This window comes from Amblyomma maculatum, chromosome 2, assembly GCF_055883805.1.
Source record: "Amblyomma maculatum isolate TAMU_Amacu chromosome 2, ASM5588380v1, whole genome shotgun sequence".
Taxonomy (NCBI): Eukaryota; Metazoa; Arthropoda; class Arachnida; order Ixodida; family Ixodidae; genus Amblyomma; species Amblyomma maculatum.
Genome location: NC_139345.1, coordinates 2,770,945 through 2,791,645, shown reverse-complemented (window position 1 = coordinate 2,791,645; position 20,701 = coordinate 2,770,945). Strand labels below are relative to the sequence as shown.

Genomic DNA, 20,701 nt, shown 5'->3' with positions numbered 1-20,701 from the left:
TGCTGAGAAGGTTATGTTGTCTTCGGTACAAAAATGGAATTTTCCTTTCAAACGTTTCCTATTGCGTAACTTTGGCTCAAATTGGCATAGGCCATTAATTTTCGCTTCAGATCACTTTCCACCTGTTTCTGATCTTGTTGACATATCAATCATTGACATAATTTACACCTACATGCTGTGAAGTGTTTTTCTTCGTTTTCTCAAAACTGCAATTTTGAGGGTGCTGCAATTTTGGAGGAGAGATATCTCTTAGTCTATTTGTGCTATAGCTCTCATTCTTGTCTTGTTAGAAAGAGAAAACCTTCGACAGTGCCGTAGGACAAATATATGTATAGTTATTATGCGGCAACCTTTACAGAATTAATTATCAATCTTAGGTGCCAACTTGGGCTTTTAGTCATAAAAGTTTGACTTATTGTAACTTTGGTTCAAATTCTTTTACCACGTTAATTCATGACTAGCGGCACTCTATGATCCTTCTAGATCACTCTGGCAGGGCTATTCTCATCATGCCATAAAGTGTTTAGTAATTAACTCACCTCCAAACGAAGAACATGAATTAGGTAATAATTTGAAAGCTATTTGATCTACAAGAAAACTAATCAGATATTTGAAATCAGCATGCAAAAGTACATTAATGGTGCAAGTTTCAATCAGATCCACCCATAAATAAGGAAAAAAGTTTTAAGAGGGGTGTCCCCCCTTAATGTCTAGACTTTCCATCGAAAGGGTGTCATACAATGACATACAGAGCACTACATATTCCACAGTAAACTAGACAGGCTATGAATGCAACCGATGTACTGAGGCTTACATAAGAAAACTGTGGGGGCATTGATATCAAAACGTCATGGGTTCATATAACAACACAGGCATGTAGTTATTTTATCTTCTACAGTAGACTCTCATTAATTCAAACTCGAAGGGACCCCAGGATTTTGTTTGAATTATCGGAAGTTCTCGCATATATGACTCTGAGCTAGATTACAGTGCACATTAAGATTAAGTATCCACTTTAATCACATTTTAAACACTTCTACTCTTTTATTACACAATAAAAACAGCAGAGGTGAAGAATCCAGAACAAGTTTATTGAAAATCTATGGCTGACTAGACCGTTTGAAGAAATCATGAATTGTTGATTGCTTCTTTTTTACATGTGCATTGAGAACAAAGATCTCTATTCCAGTAAGAGCAGCCAGTTCTTTTTCAAAATTTTCTGCTGCAGTCAGAAATTTCCGGACCCCGGCAAGGTAGTTGAAGGCTTGTGCTGCTGTCACAGAGGATTGTTGTTCTGATTCTTCCTCTTCACTTTGGCTGCTGTACTGTGCTGGCAGCACCTCAGCTACCAAGTTGTCCAGAGTGTCTTCCCTGCACACGCATAGGTTATCATCAGCAGCTGCAAATTCACTGAGGTCAGCAGCTATGTCGTGTGCTTGGAGGGCAGAAAGCACTAGCCCTGCATCATCGCTCTCCATTTGGAGGCAGTCTTCATTTTCATTTTGAACGCAGTCAGGCAAAGTATCACTGCTGTAGCCTGGTATGCGGAAGGCATGCTGGAAGCCGTTCCATATCGTTGCTGGCGTTACTGCACTCCATGCGTCAGCTAGCATTCCCACCGATGACAGCAATGTTACGCTGTACGACATGGAATTGTCCATGCATATTAGCATCCTCTTAAGGAGTAGCTTTCCGTAGTTTGTCTTCAGACATTTGATCACCCCCTGATCAAGAGGCTGGAGAACAGCAGTTGTGTTTGGAGGAATGAATTCAAGACGAATTTCCTCCAGGCCCTCCACATCACTGTGAGCGGGACAGTTGTCAACAATCATCAGCACTTTTCTTTTATCGCGCTTGAACACCACGTCAAGTTTCCGCAGCCACTATTCAAACAAAGATTGCGTCATCCACGCACGTGAATTTGCTGCATATGAAACGGGTAGAGTTTGGACGCCTTTAAAACACCTCGGATGCTTTGATTTGCCCACAACCAAAAGTTCAGGCTTGTGGCTACCATCCATATTGGCACAAACAACTGTGAGTCGCTCCTTGCTCAGTTTACCACCAGTACAACGTTCCCCCTTGCGACACAATGTTTGCTGAGGCAGGCACTTGAAGGATAGTCCCATTTCATCAGCATTATAAATATTCAAGCAGTAGGCTCTGAAGATGCGTCTGCTGCCAGTCAGTAGTAACCGCCACATTCACCGCTGCCGCTTCTCCAGTTACAGTTTTGAAAGCGAGGCCATGTCGCTCCTTGAATCGCGACACCCATCCATCACTACACTTGAAATCGTCAATTCCAAAGCGCACAGACAGTTCTTCGGCCTTCTCTTGCAATATCGGTCCACTTACTGGTAGATTGGAGCTCCGAGCGCGCTTAAGCCAAAGGAGAACTGCCTTCTCAAGCTCCGGATGCGCCGCCTCCCTAAGCCTTTTTCTGTCAGGAGCGAAGTGACTTGGCGTTGTTTCGCAGCTTGTCTTTCGCTTTCCCAATCATTGTCAGCGTACTTTTAGTTATCCCATACTTCAATGCCACAGCAGTCTTCTTCATTCCAGCGTCAACTTCTTCTATGGCTGCCAATTTTTCTTTCACAAAGAGCGTCCGACGCGGGCAACCGACTAGGGAAAGGAAAGGCATCGCCTTCTCTAGAAAGATGCCTGCTGTATGCGCCGAAAACCCACTGCCCTTACATTTCCCTATTTCCTCCTTTCCATCTGAGGTGGTAGCTCGCGATCCTTACGGCGCCCGCCTGCAACAAGCATTTGCGCATGCGCTTTCCGGACAGCCGCTGCCACATCAACACCACACCACCCCAACCCCCTTTGCGGAGATAGGGGGCTATCTGGCGCCATTTCTCGACGACTGCCTGCAACTGAAGGCACAGCAGTTCCAATGGGCAAGCGAGTGATGCCGCAGGCATCTTTCTAGAGGAGGCAATGAAAAAGCATGAGCGGTCACATGATTCGCAGTGGGCCGACGCTACTTGCGTCACTTTCGCATCCTTTTTGTTTTGTTTTTTTCTCCTGCAGTTTTAAAATTTTTGACGAGCACAGGCGGACAGTCGTCTTTTCCACAAGTTTTGAGTGTTAAGTGTTGTTTTATTTTTGACTTTTCTCCATTGAACTGGCTAGCAAGCCACAAAAAGTTGAGCAGCACCCTTTGGGAGGCTTTTGTTTCGAACATTTGTTTGTTATGCTCTTCTTCGCTTTCTTTCTTTTTTTAAGTCATAGTGCAGTTATTTTCACATTTTCCACTATTGTAGTGTTATAAGAACTCAGATTTTTCGCATAGCCGATAATTTTCCGGTATGGACAAGCAAAAAGTATGAATTAACCGAATTGCAGTGTTTGAATTAAGCGGTGTTGAAATATGTTGGAAACATGACGAAGCAACTAAAAATTTGATTTCTGTCTGAATTAACCAAAAGTATGAATTATCAAAGTTTGAATTATCGCGAGTCTACTGTACTTTCTAATCAATTCCATGATTACAATATTCTTTCACACTAATAAAATAACAGATAAAAAAAACATTTCCCTATGCTTTCTTGGTGTCAATGGCTGCTGGCTTTCTTTGAATGTATTTCACAATAAGACCGTAATCTTCCTTACATTTGTTTTCTGGCAAACCCAACGAAAGCTTTAAATCTGGAGGCCTTGATGTCATAGTTAGCATAAGAGGGATATCCCACAGCTCCGCCTTCTTCGCTATATCATGATCCACGTAACATTCGCAGTAACAAACGATGTTCTTCGTCTGGCACTACGGACAAGGGTGGCACTGGCAAACATTCTCAAGAATAGGCAAAACGTGACGTAAATACGTAAAAAAGTAGAAGATTGAGCACCCGCTGCCGTAACTCAGTGGTAGAGCAACAAACGTGACAGTCAGAGGTCATAGGTTCATGCCTTACTGCCAGCATGTAGATGGCATGCGGTTATTCTTTCTTCCATTTTTTATCAACTACCTCCACAATTACAATACTCTTCCATATTATTAAAAAGAAATATTTTCGTTATGCTATCTTGCTGTCACTGGCTGTTAGTTTTTTTTTGTCAACACATGAAAAGTGTATGTTCAGCAAGTTCCAAGGAAAACTACCAAGCTTCCACACTATAGATCAAATTTTTCATCAAACACATACCTGCAGTTTTAATACAACAGCTTTGCCCCTCCATGGCTTATGAAAAGCAGGGTTTCAACTAGTAAAACAAAGAACAATGCTAGCTCACCAAAGCAACAAAGCAGCCGCCAAAACCCAGCTTGCAAAGCAGGAGCTGCACCAGTTCCCGGACGTGGTCTCTGGCATGAACGTCAGGAATAACCAGCACAGCCCTGTAGTGCTTAGACAAAAATAAAAATGGACTATCAGATACAAGACTACTCTAAAAAACTCTGTTTCTAGTTTCAAGATCACGAAGATTCCTGACTTGTGTAATAGAGCAAGTAAAACCTAACAACAAAATACAATAAACACAAAGGAGTCAAAAATATACTACAAATGGTGCAGTACAGCAGCCACACTTCAAGTTATGAACATTGTTTTAAAAGAAAACACAACTGCGCCCACTAAGCAACGATAAACAGAATCCACAAGGATGTGACACGTATTCACTTTTCTCACTATTCTACTCCTTTCCCATAAAATGCGTCAAGTTTCTGCTCCAACCACCAGGCCACATCAATGGATCCTACTATTCATGCAAGAACAGTCAGCTACAATTCTGAATCTGGTTCAACAGCTGATTTCCTGTTTGCCACTCAGATCAGCAGAGGTGCGTCCTCTCACCTTGAGGTCCTTGAGTGGGATCTCAAGGTACTGCTGGATGGCTGTGCCCCAGATGGCTTCCAAGTGGGAGAGCACAGACACCAAGGAGCCTCCCACGCCCGAGTGCACATTTAGCCGGCCCCTTCTGATGGGCCAGTGCACATGAAACTGTTGCTCGGGATTAAGGTACAGTACCTGAAAGGTTGCAAGACATTGAAAAGCAGGCGAGCAAATTAACGTACATTGCGCTTGCATCCTTAACGACAGCAAATAAAACAGGAAGGAAAAAGCTACCACATCAAGTTCACCCTCCAACTGCAACTGAACCTTAAATTTATTTCAGTATTTGTCCGCAATCGAATTTATTTCCATATTAAACTTGCTCATTCGCTCCTCTCAATTACTCTTTATTTTGCTGGTATTCCAGAACTTAGGCACAAAAAAATCCCAAGCTGTCCAAAAAGCCAACTCTGCCATACTCATTAGCTGACCTCCCATAATAGCACATCTATTGACAGAGCAAAAGCAGGCTGCAGCCGAAGTCACTGAATGTATGTCTACTGCTGTATGGCATGCTGTAATGGATGTCGCCTAACTTTTAATTCATCAGAAATTTCCTAACATTGCAACAGAATTAAAATCACTTCATTCAAGGAATGACTCAGTAGACAATATGTGAAATGAAATGCATTAAACAACTTTGTATTTCAGAAAAATTTCTAAATGATGTCTCAGCACAAGCTGGCTCCCACTGCTCAACACACACAAGAAATGTTCTAGGTGATGTATGTACACATTTGTTAACGCTTCTATCTGAACAAAGTTAAATCAACCTCTTAAATTTCTAATGTGTACAATGGTAAGGCCTTGTTTTACCTTCAGTATTTAAATGAATTTATATAGCTTTTCAGAGGCAAAACAAAACCTTTAACCACCTTAAAGAGCAATGCCAAAGGTTTTCTGGCATTCACAATATCCAACAAATCTTTTACTATATGCTTTCCCCTCCTTCCTGATGCATTCTACCAAATTTGGAAACTATAAAAAATTCCATTCATGCACTACTCAATTTTAAAATGTGCCATTTCTGTGGCCGCAGTTCAATCAATTTCTGCTGGAAACAGTGCATTTGCAATGTCACAAACATTACACATATGTTACCGTCCGCTCACTGCGTGAACAACAAACTTTGAGGCTTACATTAGGCCATATCTTACCCATTCTATAAATTGCATCATGATTTACAGCCTCTATTCAAGCCATTTCAAGCATGTTTAAGCGTTTTATAATACTGTATGTGACATCATCAATTCATCAACTGGAACAGTGTTTCTGGCCATGAAACACGTCTAAGTTTCGATTTCCTGCTTTTCCTTTTTAAAGGCAATTCTATATAGAATACTGAAGAACGGCTTGTTGCGTTGAAGACAAGGGGCACCGCGGAAAGCGATGCAATAAATCAACATGATGAAAGAAACCACTTTACTTGCCTCATGACATAAACATGAAAAACTTGTACGAGCGCACAACACTGATTTAAAGTAAGTGAATAAGACATTGCTAATGGCAACAAGCGAAATGGAACAAGCGAGAAGTAAGAGAGATGGATAAGAACTGCTAGCAATTTCCATCTAAGTGCATATCGATACACTTATGGTGATTTAAAGGAACGAAGAGGACAGCTCCATGCAAACAATCGTAGTAAAAATTGATTATTTCAAACTTTTTGGATATGTTTAACATTTGTCTAGCAGCAAGGGATGCATGTACTGCCAATTTAAAACTCTTCCTGTAGTCTATTGACAAATGCTAACATTCAATTTCTCCAGTGCCCTTAAGTACTGAATAAAGAGAAAAATGGTAGTCAAAACTCAAATTTTTATGAAGACCATGTTACTGCCTCTTCACATCAGAAAAATAATTACTATCATAAAATAAAACTGTAGTTACCTCCTCTCCAACATAAAAGTCTTGTGCCCGATCTGTGTTAGTCCAACTAAGGTCACTTTTTTCTTGAATAACTGTTCGTTTGACATGCTGATTGAAGTGGTGAATCTGGAATGGAAAAAAACAAGTATGTTAAAAGCTGAAAGTGAGTTTCAATCATAATATTACGAGACATACAAGTTATAAGTAAGCATAAAAGAAAAAAAAAAATGTAAATGGGTATCCAGCTAGGCCAAATTCTTTTTCCTAAAGAATGAAAAACTGCATGGCAACCGCCTCAATTTCCCACAGAAGCAAAACTCCGGGTGGTTCCTGAGGCAACCACCGTATGGTTGCACAACCCTACTACTACACCAACACAAAACCTAAGGATGGATGCTGAACAATCATTATTAGAAAACCAGAATAAAAGATACGACACTGAACATGCCAGCAATGTATATTCGAATATGCACATATACATGCCATAGCGCTGCATAAGCAGATAAACAACACTTGCCTTGTCAGTAGGAAATGTGTACCGTATCCTTCCCTCTGAAGTCAAACATGAAGCCAAAAGGTTCCCAACCACCTCACATCCTTCCTCAATAGTAGCCACCACTTCTGGCTCCTAGGTGAAAATGTAGAGAGAATTCCTTTGAAAATGATCAAACAAAACATAACATTCACTTTGTGCATCTGTCGCTGCTGTACAGTTAAAAAGAAATGTCAAAGTAAATTTAATGATACATCCTTGGATAGTTTTGAATGGTTTGTTTTCAAATAGCAAAATGGTACCCTGAGCTGAATGCCTGAACTATTAACAACCTATCAGGTTGCAATATCAAAATACTGATGGCCAAAATGTTTAGCCACATGGCAACGAGTCATGAACTTAAAATGCACCATAAACAAAAGGTCAACTTGCCATGTCAACTTCAGGTACAAGAATGGGGTCTACATGTGGAGGTGATGTCGAAGACAGGCATGGTCTTGCAATGACATGAGGTATGGTGTGTGGGTACGAGTCCGATGCTCGTCCTATTCTTAGAAACATGGATCCTGGATGAATTACCACAATGGCAGTGGCCTGAATGGGCTGCAACAGACAAAAAATGTGCACAGTGGACACCACACAATTGCGGCAACATCTAAGGATACAAAAAAAATTTGTCTACATAAATATCAAATTCGCACCTGTCCCAGTATCTGTGGAACGAGCTGACTCAAGATATTAGCAAGGCATACAAGAAAGGCCTCTTTAAAAAATAAAAACGTATGCAGTTTACTCGAAGCACACGCAAGCGCGCATGTCCACGAAGTTCACCGCTGACCTTTGCAAGGTTAAATTCAAATATATGCTGATGCTCTAAGTACTTCGTTTTTCATAACATTCTATAAATAATGAAGTAGCCATAAAGTTATCACTAAATGTCAAATCCCCACAGGGTGTGCATCTTCAGGACCGTTTGCAATGCATGGTAACTTGACCAATCATGCAGCATAACGTAACTCAATTTACCGAAGGAAAGAAACGCGATGATTAATTCCAACTCGATTTCGAACGCAGGTAGTACTGCCGCTTAGCACAGGCGCTTGAATACGTGGCCTGGACGGTCATCAGCGAAACTCAGCGTTTGCTGCTGTTGCATGATGTGTTGCATGATGCATGATGTGTTAGGAGGCGGTGGTGATGGCGGATGCCACCTAATCAGTCGGACCCACCAGCCAGGGCTGAGCAGCGCTAATATTCGTCGAGGTCATGCGCTCGAGCGTTCACATTGTGTGTGCTGGCGGCGGTACAGGCGAATTCTGCTATCATATTAGTCAATTTGATTAAACCGGCATGCGATTTCGCAACGACGTGATGTAAACTGAAAACGAGTTCAAAAGTAAGCAACCCAATTATTATTACAATAATTAGTAACAGGTTGGATAACGTGCCTTAAGCGTGCATAACTGAAAATTTCACATTGAAATTGACAGGCGGGGTATTCTTTGACCGCTTTCACACTGCAGTGCAGACGCTCAATTTCGATCATTTCTTACGATTTGTTTAGTTTGGTTACTGGTGCTCGCATGAATACGTTACTCTAACAGGCAAGCTTAAAGCACTGGAATAAGCATGCGTACGCTGGACACGGGAACTCGGCTCCTTCAAGTTTCACCACAGTATTTTTCACTACAGATTACCCGCCGATGACTGCCTTGTTTGTAAACACTGCCATGCAACAAAGTTTGAACATGTTCGATGCGTCGTCTACCGGCAACATACGTTAGCCAGGTCATTAAATAACTAGCCGGTATCAATTGCGACTGTGACGAATTTTTTCTTAGTTCTCCAACGTTTACTACCTCAACTGTTGGCTCTGGAAACAGCGACACCGGCTGCTTTTTCGGCGGCGTTGGCGCCATGTTGTGCGGATAAAGTTGGATTGGATTGGATTTCCTGAACTATTCTCATATTACTTAAGTTGGCGGCGCTGCACATCGTCCACCTTTCCACCTTTACTGCCTTTGCTCAACTAATGAGGCGACAAAGAAATTCTGGAACCATATAAGCTGCCTGAGTAAGAGAAATCGTGGGGAGCAGGAGCATTCATAATGAATCCTTACCAACAAGTCCAACGTCTTGCCCTCCTTCAATGTTGCTTGAAATATGCAGTAAATGACTTGCTATAGACCAAGTGATTAGGATATGAAAGAGATGAGAGGTGAAAGGTTTTAATCTCAGTCTGCAGAAGTGAAAAGTTATTATAAGGCAACTTTATCGCACGCGTTTTGAAAACTTCTCCCGCCTCAACCAGATGCTCATTTGCGCTGAAACCGCGTATAAAGCTTGCGCGTTGTTGTCCCTTTCTTTGCGAGGTAAGTTTGACCATGGTGCTTACTTGGTTTGGCCGTGCATTACAAAAAACTAAGAACCGTCTGCGACGAGACTGGTAGCAAAACACGCCAACTCAATTTCCAACAAAAGGCAGCTGTGACATCATCTAGCGTCGCTGAGGAAAAGCGCCAGTTTTTAAAGCGCCTTAGAAAGCATGACACGCTTTTACAATGATGCTAGATGGCGTCACCGCTGCCCTTCTTGGCACTGGTATAGTGTTCTAGGGTGCGTTCCAATTCTTAGACGTCTAGCAAGACTGCTTCGTAGACGTCTACGTAGACGTCTACGGGTTCGCGTATTGGAACGCGTCTACCTGTCTACGCCTGGCGTCACCTCGCGGCATAAAGGTTGAACTAAAACGTTTGAATAATTATTATAACGCTGTTTTCTTTAAAGATTTGCGACAATACAGGTGAAAATCACGTTTTTAACGGTTTGCCGATTTTTTGCAGCAACAATATTACATGTGTAATCGCCACAACGTAGATAGACTATTAATAGTTTAACTTTTAGCAGACCGACTTCTCACGCAATGAGCCCGCTCAAGAATTGACGGAAGAGAACGTTAGTCCGTTTTTCCTTTTTTTATTACTGATGCTGAAGTGTACATGCTTCTCAGATGTCTCATTCACACAGCTGTAATAATGAAAACATGCAAAATACAGTAAACTTGAGGGGATTACAGACGAAAGGTAATAACCGCGGCTACAGCAAACGAAAAAATTCATGCCGTTACACCTATTGTCTACAGTCACTAGACGAGGAAACCAAAGACAACTCGTTTTAATAATGTACAGGCACAAAAAAATCAATGCGCAACAAGTCGGCATCGTCAGGCGAGTTCGTTCTTCCCAGATTAACTGAAAATCCGCGGAAGAAGAGTTTGACACGGTTACTACAGCAAGATAGAAACACACACGTGCGCCGTACAGCAGCCGTCCTGACTCCCGGCGAGGTGCAGAGAAAGCGACGAGTTCGTCGATAACATCAAGACTGAAGAAACTCGTCGTCAAGTTAAAAAAGAAGACCAACAGCATCCAACGAACGCTTTCCTCTCAGAGCGCGGTACAAGAATCTGCAGTGCTATGAATCTCACGACCATAAAGACAGCTAAATTAGCCTCTAGCTAGCGCATACATTGACGTAACAACTCACGTTTGAAAGATCGTTCATATGCATATTCCGGCGTTCGCAAAGAGCACGACCACCGAACAGCTACTGCAATCACCGCACGCACGACTCGCTCAGCGCGAACCGCGCTCTGTCCGCCATGTTTAGACAGCAAAGTAGTCTGCATCGATGTTGACTTCGGCGAAGCCGTCTTCGCGAGACTGCTTCGCGAGAATTGGAACGCGTCCCAAGATGGCGGCTGCTCGCGTAGCCGTCTAAGTAGACGTCTACGAGGGGGTATTGGAACGCACCCCTAGAATTGAGAAGTGTGCCGTCTGCCGCCGGCGAGCTGGTCGTTTCAGCGATGACAGGAGAGAGGGCGCTGTGTGCAGGAGGAGCGCAGTGAGCGCGGAGCAGACAGCTGGGTGAACCGTCACCGCTAGTTCAATCGGACTCCGAAGGCGCTTTAGCTCCCACACGCTTGTCTAAATGTATGTTCATGTTATGTTCATGAACAAAACAACTAGTTCCCTATAAAATAAGCGGTCGTCGTCAGGGAACGGCAATACAAATACAGGCAATGTAAGATACAGATTGCCGACGAACTGACAAGCAACGGCAAGATATATTTCCTGAACGTATTGGGTGCTTTATTTCTCGAACACTAGCGGGAGGTTCAATGACGAATGTCTAACGTATTTCTATGATCATGTAAATTTTTAATATTGGATGCACCGGTTCATGCGGGCTAGACTGAAGTCTTCCATCGACGCTCGCACGTACTGAAAACGCAGTGAATGATGTTTTAGGCTAGGCTAGCGTACTTTTTGCACCACATGTAAATAGAGGTATGCGAAGATTGCTTGAAGACAGAAATTATGCCAGCGCTTACTGCTGACTTTATTTAAATGTGGGCGAATACATATGAACTGGCAGTCCTACTTAAAACGAAATGAATGAATGAGAGCACATAGCAGTTAACGAAACCACATAATGGACGACGTGAAAAAAAAAAAAAAATCGTGACTTAGTGCAAGAATATGGTACAAACGTATAAAACTCTACAGAACTATATGAGAATAATAATGAACTGTACTAGGCCGTGAATAAATTAAGCTGCTAAATTTGAAAACACACAAGAGAAAGGCAGAATGATTAAAGTCCTCAAACACGATTACTTGCACCTCCTCAGCTTTAATTGCTTTACCTGCTCTGCTTTAGAGGTCTGCTCTTGGTTTAGCAACTTGACATAAAAACGCAATCGCATGAGGACGTAGAACTTCACTATGTTAAGTGTCATTTCTATGTCATGAGTAGGGCAACCAAACTTGGAAACCTCTGCGCTTTACAAAAACGAAGCAAATTCATGCATGCTATTTGCGTTAATCTTTCCTGAACTAAAAAAAAAAAAAAAAAAAAAAAAAAAACGTGAAAGACTCTTCCAGCGTGTGCACGAGCTTTGCAAGCTCCGAGGACGGATAAAGAAGACCTCCGTGGTCGAAGTTTGAGATAAATTGATTTTCTTCTTTTTGTGCCGCGCACGGTTTGCTTGAAATGAGATAAGCGGAGCAAGTACTGCATTTTGACTTCTTCATGAACTTTCTAGCGACATATCCTGCAATATAAGCTATGAGACGGCTAGAACTGTGCCTAGTGACGTATCTGTGGTCATCTGAAGGAAGGGAATTCAAAGTAGCTTCGACGTCCTCGAGCCTTCCCTCGTCAACCAAACGGTCAAGCTCATCAGTAGGATTTGAAAGAAGCTGGGTAGGTTTCTCGCTTGTACGGCTAATTCTAAGTAAGGCATTTACAATTTCAGCATTACAATTTCCTGTCTTTGGGGGCTTCGCTAAGTTGTAAAATGCCAGGGCATTAACTGTCACTAAAAATTGAGCCGGCGTGGGATGATCGTTGCAGCCATTAAATTGTCTCACGATGCCGAAGAGGTTTTCTAGTTGGTCTTGGTTTAGTCTCGATGTGATAACGTATGTAAAACCGCATTTTGCAGATAAGTAGTCAGCGAGGTCGACTGTGGACTGCAAAGTTACCCGAAGGCCTTCCGCGATGCTGTTGCTTAGGAAACCATGCTTTGAGTGTATTTCGAGAAGGGAAGGGTTCGAATAGGGAAGGCAGCAGAAAGAGCGCGCAATGAGCAAGAAGAAAGAACGAAGGGAAGGAAAAAAGCATTCAGTAAAAGGAGGGGGCGAAAGTCATACGAGACGGACGGAACTGTGACTGTGCTCTCTGCAAACATGTGTTTTCCTGCTTGACCAATCATCGCTCTTCGCTCAACAACGCGCCATAGTACAACAGCCAGAGAAGCAACGCGATGCAACAAAATTCACGCGCAGGAAACGAGCCGCAGAAGCAGACGCCCCAAGCGTTTCCTCTGCGGCGCGCGCGCTTGTGATGCGCTCCTACGGCTGACAGCGCTACCTACGATTTTCATCGCTCCGGCGACCACGTCGCTCCCATTGCCGCGCGCCGAAGACGGCACACTTCCCAATTCTAGAACACTATAGCACTGGGTACCCACGGCCACGGCCGATCTCGATGGAGAGCGCGCGCGGTGGAAACAGACACCATTGGAGAGGCCGTAATACAGGGTTTTGAATATTTGGGGGCTGGGATTTAAAAAATTCCTATGCAAAATCTACTGCCCCATTCGAGCTGAAATAACGTTCACAAAGTAGCAAAATATCGTCTACGTTATCTGATAAGTGATTCAACATCGGTACTTGCCTAGATTTTCCGAAATCGAGAAAAAACTGCTCTCGGCGGCGTGCACAATTTTCGCAGAAGAGAGTCGAAAAGCTATTTTGACATGATACTATAGTGCCTAGAATTGATACGGCGTCTGTCGAGAAGTGAGACAAGCTCCATCCCGGCCGTCGGCGCTCTTGCCTCGCTGCCCGACAGATGACGCATCATGTCAAAATAGCTTTTCGACTCTCTTCTGAGAAAATTGTGCACGCCGCCGAGAGAAGTTTTTTTCTCGATTTCGGAAAATCTAGGCAAGTACCGATGTTGAATCACTTATCAGATAACGTAGACGATATTTTTCTACTTTGTGAACGTTATTTCAGCTCGAATGGGGCAGTAGATTTTGCACAGGAATTTTTTTCAATCCCAGCCCCCAAATATTCAAGACCCTGTAGAAGAGAAGCGCGCTCTCCCTCGAGACCGGCTGTGCCACGGCAAAGCCACAGATGAGGCGAACCCGACCTCGGCGGGCGGCTGCGTTTCGATGGAGGCGAAACGAAGCGGCGTCCGTGTGCTGTGCGATTTCAGCGCACGTTAAAGATCCCCAGGTGGTCGAAATTACCCCGTAGCCCTCCACTATGGCTCCTCTAAATTTCTCTCTTTCCACTTTCACTCCCACCTTCCTCTCTTCCCTTACGGCGCGGTTGAGGTGTCCACAGAAAAGAAGTGAGACAGTTACCGCGCCTTTCCCTTCCTATAAATCAATCAATCAAAACAATCAATCCACAGGTGAGGCAGTACAGGAAGATATGGGATCGGCATCTTTCGAAGTACGGGAAGCTCAGAATAAAATATTGCTACGAAGATGACGAAGGGGGCAGTGGCGCGGGGCGGAGCGCTCGCGCCAGGCCCGCTGGCCATTAAAAAGCATATTTCATCGTCATGTCATCACGTCGTTCTGTTTCTGTTGTGTCGCCGTGTTTCATCGCTTGTTATGTCACCAAGTAACATTTGGTTGGAGGTGCGGTTCATCCCCATCCTCGCCTTGCCCCGTCGAAGCAACCATACGCCGGGTCCATCGGCCGACAGCCCGTGGAGATCGCCGCCCAGCTTTGCCCCAGCCCTTTGTGCTCAGACCCGACCAGCCGCTCTCCCCAGCCCCGTCCCCAGCCCTGACCACAGCACATGACGACCAGGAAGAGCCCAAAGCCGACCCGACCGACCCCACAACGGAGCGACCTCACGACCACTCGAGCGAAGACAGCACCCCCGCCCAAGCCATTCGGCGTGTCCATGAGCCTTGGCCAGCGACAAACGGTGAAGATTGGACCTGATGCTCCGGGGCAAGCATTCATCCCACCTTTGCATTCATTGTGGTGTCCAGCGTTTCATGTCCTAATCCTGTGTCTGTGTTCATCGTCACTTCATGCAATGGATTTCTAGCAATCGATCGGGACGATCGCTCGGTGGCCCCGGGTAGTGCTACGAAGATGAAGCGGGCAGTGGCGCGGGGCGGAGCGCTTGGGCCAGGCCCGCTGGCCATTAAAAAGCAATATTTCATCATGTCATCACGTCGTTCTGTTTCTGTTGTGTCGCCGTGTTTCATCACTTGCCATGCCACCACGTAACAATATACGAGGAACGCCTGTGGAAATTGGACGGTAATAGGAGGCCAGCTAAAGTATCTAAATACCTATACCTAAAAAGCAACGAAAACGCGCGTTGACTCACAATAGAGGAAAAGAACTAGAAAACTAACTAGTGAGTATGCTGGTCCCAAGGACGAAGAAATAAAGAGCGTTAAGCAACAGGTGAAAAACAGAAGGGAAAAATTGGGTAAATTCTATGGAAGAGAAACAGAGTGTAGAACTATACCGAAAGTTGGAAAGGCTGATCAAAAAGGAAGCTTTCTTCGATAACTCAAGAGGCAGTGCCCAACATCTTGAAGCTAGATAGCTACAAAAAGAAATTTAACCATGAAGATGGCACATGTGTAGTATGTGGTAAATACATAGAAACAATTAGCCATCTTATACTCGAATGTGATGGTATCCATCCGGAAGTCGATGCAGGCGCAGTCACTCTTCCTGTGGCCCAGGGGTTAGAGATACCAGTGGTCGGGGGAACGAACCTGCGGTGGAAGCTAGCAAAAAACTATTGGAAGATTGGTGGCTTAAAAGCAGAAAAGTGACATAATGTTAGTAATGTAGAAATAAAAATTCAATAAGTGGAATGATGGTATATAGTTAACCGACTTAAAACAATGATTAAATGGGGGAAAAAATGAGCATGATAGCAACTGCTACCACCCTGTTTCAAAGGGATGCTCCTATATTCCATCCATCCGGCAGAAAAGTGGCGTTTGCGTCTTTTGTTCCTTCAGTAATTCGTCACAGAGGGTTCTGGTTGTTCATCATGTGGGACCAAACAAGGTATCGCTGTAATACTTGCTACATAACAAAAGGGACAACAGCGCGCAAGCTTTGTGCGTGGTTCCAGCGAAAATGAGCCTTCGGTTGAGGCAGGAGAATTTTTCAAAACAAAGTTGCAGAACACATCAGTTATTGTCGAATCATTTAAGCACGATGATGGGGTAATCTCACCGAATGAAGAAACAGTATCAGATAGCATGAAGGATAGGAACTTACAATTGACAAATCTTAACTGGAAGAAGGCGGAGAAGTCGGAATATTCCTGTGTGTACAGCCATAGGGACGGACGAAATTCCGCTTAAGCTAATTAATACAGCCTGGTCCGAGAAGCAAGGACACATTGTTAAAGTCATTGGAAACAGTCTTAATGAACAAATAAATTCTAGGCAGCTAGCGACTGAGTAGGAGGAAATTAATCTATAAAGTAAAAGGAGATATGAAGAAATTAAATCCTTTACACCGATTACGAGAACCCCCCAGACGGCACATGACGCCCGGCGGACGTCCGTCGGAGTTAGGCCACCGTTCCAGTGTTCCAGGGGCATCTCAGGGATTCCGGTTATGAGAGATTGGGATGTGCTAGGGAAGTTCGGAAAAGTCCCACATAAATCCCGAAAACATCCCAAATGAAATAAGAAGCGACTTCCTTAGGACTTCCCAAACAATACCGTGCACCATGGGACATGTTTGGGGTATCTTGGGAGCTTATTGGGACATTGTTTAAAAGGTTTTCCTCGGCTTGTTATTATAGGCACTGTCTTGCAGAGGGCTTGTAAGAAGCATGCAATTATATGTTGTCTTCCAAAAAATGCTTTGTTTCCAGTTCTCAAAATAATTCTGAGCTCATGTTGGTGTCATGAGCCGACTCAAGATGCCATCTTTAATTTATATTGGGACAATAAGGGCAGGTCTGGTGTGGGAATATTGAGGCAGAGTTGAATTTCAACGGAAAAGTGGCCAACGTGCTGAAGTTGATCATTCTCAAAATTTCTAGTTATAATTATTTTGTGTTGAACTCAGTGAGTTCAAATATGGGCTGATTTAACACTAAAAAACATTGCGTACTCGATGAACGCCCATGTATGTGCAGAAGCAATAATCGGGGGCGTTGAACACTGCATGCTGCAGCCTGCACTATAATTCAGTGTTATCTGCATGTGCCTAGTGCTGGGTGTCGTTTTAGACGCAATGTATAATATAACACATACAGCCGAAACTTCTCTTTATTTATTGCGGGTTCTTGACACACTCCAACACATTCACATTTTACAAAGCGTGCAGGAGTTACCATCTCGATATTACCACTTTGTTGTTGCGACTGTAGGAAGAAGGAAAAGAAAATGCATGGGCTTGCTACTGGCTCTGTAGCTTATATATTTTGGTTTATCATATTGACATTTCCTTTTCTATTCCGTAGCATTTATTATTTTTTTTCGATGTAGTTATACATGTCAAAATCTAATATCTCTGCACCCCAATTCTTGGCCGATCCCCCTGTGTGGGTATGTGTCATCACATTAGAGGAGAACAACAACAACAACAACAGCTGAGCCACCTCCGCTGCCTCGAGTGGAAGAGAAAATAGAGAAGAAAAAGAAGAGGGAGAGAAAGATGTGCGTCGCAACAGCCGTCGTTCACCAATGAAACTTTTTTTCTTCTTTCTTGCCAAATTTATAGTCAGCTTTTACACCATAAAGAACATTACTCCACAAACACACAACACGATTTCGGGCTGCGTGATCCATTAAAAATCAGGCATGTGCAGCAACACTTCCATTATCGGAAGCCACTCAGGCACTTCCGTCTAGTGTCTTGAAAATATCAATAACACTCGGAACGGCTTCGCGAAAATACTACCGTATTTTCTCCGCATCAATGTCTGCATGCCTGAAAGCTATTCTGGATCGACAGATACTGTGCAGGCCCAATAACATGATTATAGTGCCTAACATGATCATGTCCAGCGGTAGGCCATCATCATCTTCAATTAGTAAAAATCGAATTCCGGATGCATCCACGGGTAGGTCTTTTAGGTCTTTTTTAATCGTTCGTTGTAGAATGTCCCAGAAGAAAAAGGCTTCCCAACAGTCTAAGAAAACGTATTCGATAATTTCCAGCTTACGGCATATGAAGCAGTGATTTCCCCAAGGTACAAAAAACCCTTCATTTCTAAATAGGTCCTAATCTCTAGTGTATTGCTATGGAGCTTGAAAAAGAAAGTTTTTACTCCCCCTGGTACAGCCATATTTTTTACTAATTTGAGGACTGAATTCTATGGACCTGCACAGTATAACGATCTGTACATTGGGATCGGGAGAAAGACATCGCACAAGTCCTTATAAAGAATCTTTCGCGTCAAAGCTGTTAATGATTGAAACGAAAATCGGGCTTGCAATACACGACATGACATATACACTTCTTGAAGGATTCCGAAAATCCTCCCTTGCACGCTCGCCGAACTTACAACTTTGTTCAACCTAACCTGACAAACAGTTCGTAAAAATGGGAAACCAACTCCTCCAGAGCGGAAGCGATGAAACAAGCTAGTTCGATGGGTACGCTCCCAAGTACTTCCCCACACAGAAATAGCGAACACACTGCGCAATCTCTGCACATTCACACGAGAACAATGCAGTACTTGTAACACGTGCCATATCTTGGTAACAAGAAATCAATTACAAATTGTAGCACGTGCAAACATAGACCAACCGAATCCTTTTAGTCTGTCGGCCTTCTCACGTACTTCTAAAACCTGACTATTTTTACCCTTTGAGGGTCCCGCGAGTAAGTTCCAGGAAACTTTCGAATGTCCGCCTCCAGGTTCCTTCGAATGTCCGTGGGACGTGACCCAGAATCAAGACGATAGTCCGACGGATATCCGCGGTACGTATGTCGAACATAAACGGATTTCCGCCGGACGTCAGAACCTCCGGAAAAGGACGACCGCCGGTCGTCCGACGTACGTCAATGGCCGTCTGGGGTCAGTTACGTAGAGGCTGGCAATGCAGGCAGTGAAATTAAAAAAGAAGGCATGGATAGAAATTAATTTACTGAGCGAACTGCAGAACGAGTTCAGGAGTGGTAGATGCTTAGATGATGGCATTTTCGTAATAACCCAACGTATAGAAATAGCCAGGGCGGAAAACAAACCGTTGTATAAAGCCTTTTTGACATAAGCTGGGCATATGACAGCGTAAATAGGGAACTGTGGAACATATTCGAATATCAAGACATTGGTAAACAAGTAATTGAATTACTAAAGGAAATATAAAGAGATAATTGAGACTGGATGGGAGGGGTTAAGGAGTACGTCTACTGTCGAGATATGCAGAGGAATAGGGCAAGGATGTTCGATATCACCGCTGTTATTCGTGATCTAGGTATATGAAGAATATGGAAAAAAGTCCGCAAGAAAGCGACATTGGTTTTAATCTCTCGTATAAGCTAGGTGGAACGGATGTAGAACAAATGCTTCCATGATTAACGTTCGCAGGTGACATTGTTCTATTAGCCAAAAGCCATGAAGATATACAAGCGTTGGTTAATGTGTGTGAACACGAGGGAGATGCAATTGGCTTTACCATCAGCTCAGTTAAGTCGGGTCTGATGTTATTCAACGATTTCAGGGATAAAAAGCTTAAATACAAGCGATGGAGATACCAAGACCGGCAGAATAAAAATTTTATTTATTTATTTATTTATTTATTTATTTATTTATTTATTTATTTATTTATTTATTTATTTATTTATTTATTTATTTATTTATTTCACAATACTGTGAGCCTCTGGGGATGGATAAACGAAGGACAGGTATACATGGAAAAACGTGAACAGGCCGCCAATGCGAAAGGACGAAGGGATGCCGCGATAATGAAGCACACGGTATTATGAACAGATATGAAGGGCTTGAAAGTATTTGGAAATGAATAATGGTACCAGGGCTTACATTCGAGAATGTTGTTTTGTGCTTAAGGGCAGAATTAAGTCCAGTCGGGATTAGAAATAAATCAAATATCTGTGGGACACTTGGGGTCCGCGGCAAAACTGCAAACGAAGCAGTACAGGGAGACAAATGGGCTGGGACTCTTTCGAGGCACGAGAGGCTCAGAGCAAACTACTGTACGAAGAACGCCTCAGGAAAATAAACGAGAATAGGTGGGCAGGTAAAGTATTTCAATACTTATACCGAAAGGTCATTGACCCAGAGTGGCGGGAAAGGACTAGAAAACTAACCAGTAAGTATGTAGGAAGGCAGGATGCATGGAGAAATAAAGAACATTGAGTGATAGGTGAAGAACACGGTGGCTAAAAACTGGAATGATTCAATGGAAAAGACGACCCTAGACAGAAAAAGAAAAACTCGGATGAAGAAGGACACCTTATATGACAACAAAAAAGGCAGCTGCCTCCTCTTTGAGGCTAGATCAGGATGTCTGAACCCGAAGCTGCAGAATTCTAATCAAGAAGATAAAACTTGTGCTATGTATGGTAGATGCCCAGGAACAATTGAACATCTTATACTGGAGTGTGGCATGTATGCATCCAGATGTCGATGCGGACGTAGTCATTCCATCCGAGGCATTGGGTTTAAAAATAACGAAGGAAGCGTAAATGAGTCGGCGGTTGAGGAAATGGCAAGAGAAGTTTTTAAGATTGGTGCATAAATAGCAGGGAAGGGACGCATGGAAGCGAAATCAAATTTAAACAAGGGTATTTAAATATAACCTGTATCTAAATGTGAAGCCGTTAATGTTGAAGAGTTATCCAAGTTAAAAAGAATAAAAAGGAAAGGTTGAGCATGGTGATGACTATCACCGCTCAGTTTGAAAAGGAGACGTTCTTAACATCCATCCACCCCCCATCTTTAAAAC

At 43.3% G+C, this 20,701-nt stretch overlaps 1 protein-coding gene across 5 annotated transcripts in view; it reads right to left on the bottom strand.

The window, feature by feature from the left end:
- The window catches only part of Arp8 (Actin-related protein 8), a 99,477-nt gene that overhangs the window by 27,188 nt on the left and 51,588 nt on the right, over positions 1–20,701 (bottom strand). The window contains exons 1-6 of one of the 5 annotated variants that reach the window (XM_084593080.1): positions 9,590–9,666; positions 7,627–7,797; positions 7,219–7,329; positions 6,723–6,827; positions 4,794–4,967; positions 4,237–4,347 (exon numbers count right to left, since the gene is read on the bottom strand). In XM_084593080.1, the coding sequence (XP_084449206.1) occupies positions 4,237–4,347; positions 4,794–4,967; positions 6,723–6,827; positions 7,219–7,329; positions 7,627–7,755 (630 nt within the window). In that variant the 5' untranslated portion in view covers positions 7,756–7,797; positions 9,590–9,666. Of the gene's footprint in view, positions 1–4,236; positions 4,348–4,793; positions 4,968–6,722; positions 6,828–7,218; positions 7,330–7,626; positions 7,798–8,220; positions 8,246–8,831; positions 8,961–9,053; positions 9,143–9,589; positions 9,667–20,701 lie in introns of those variants that run through there. The other 4 variants (XM_084593077.1, XM_084593079.1, XM_084593081.1 and 1 more) reach the window with 4 other exon arrangements.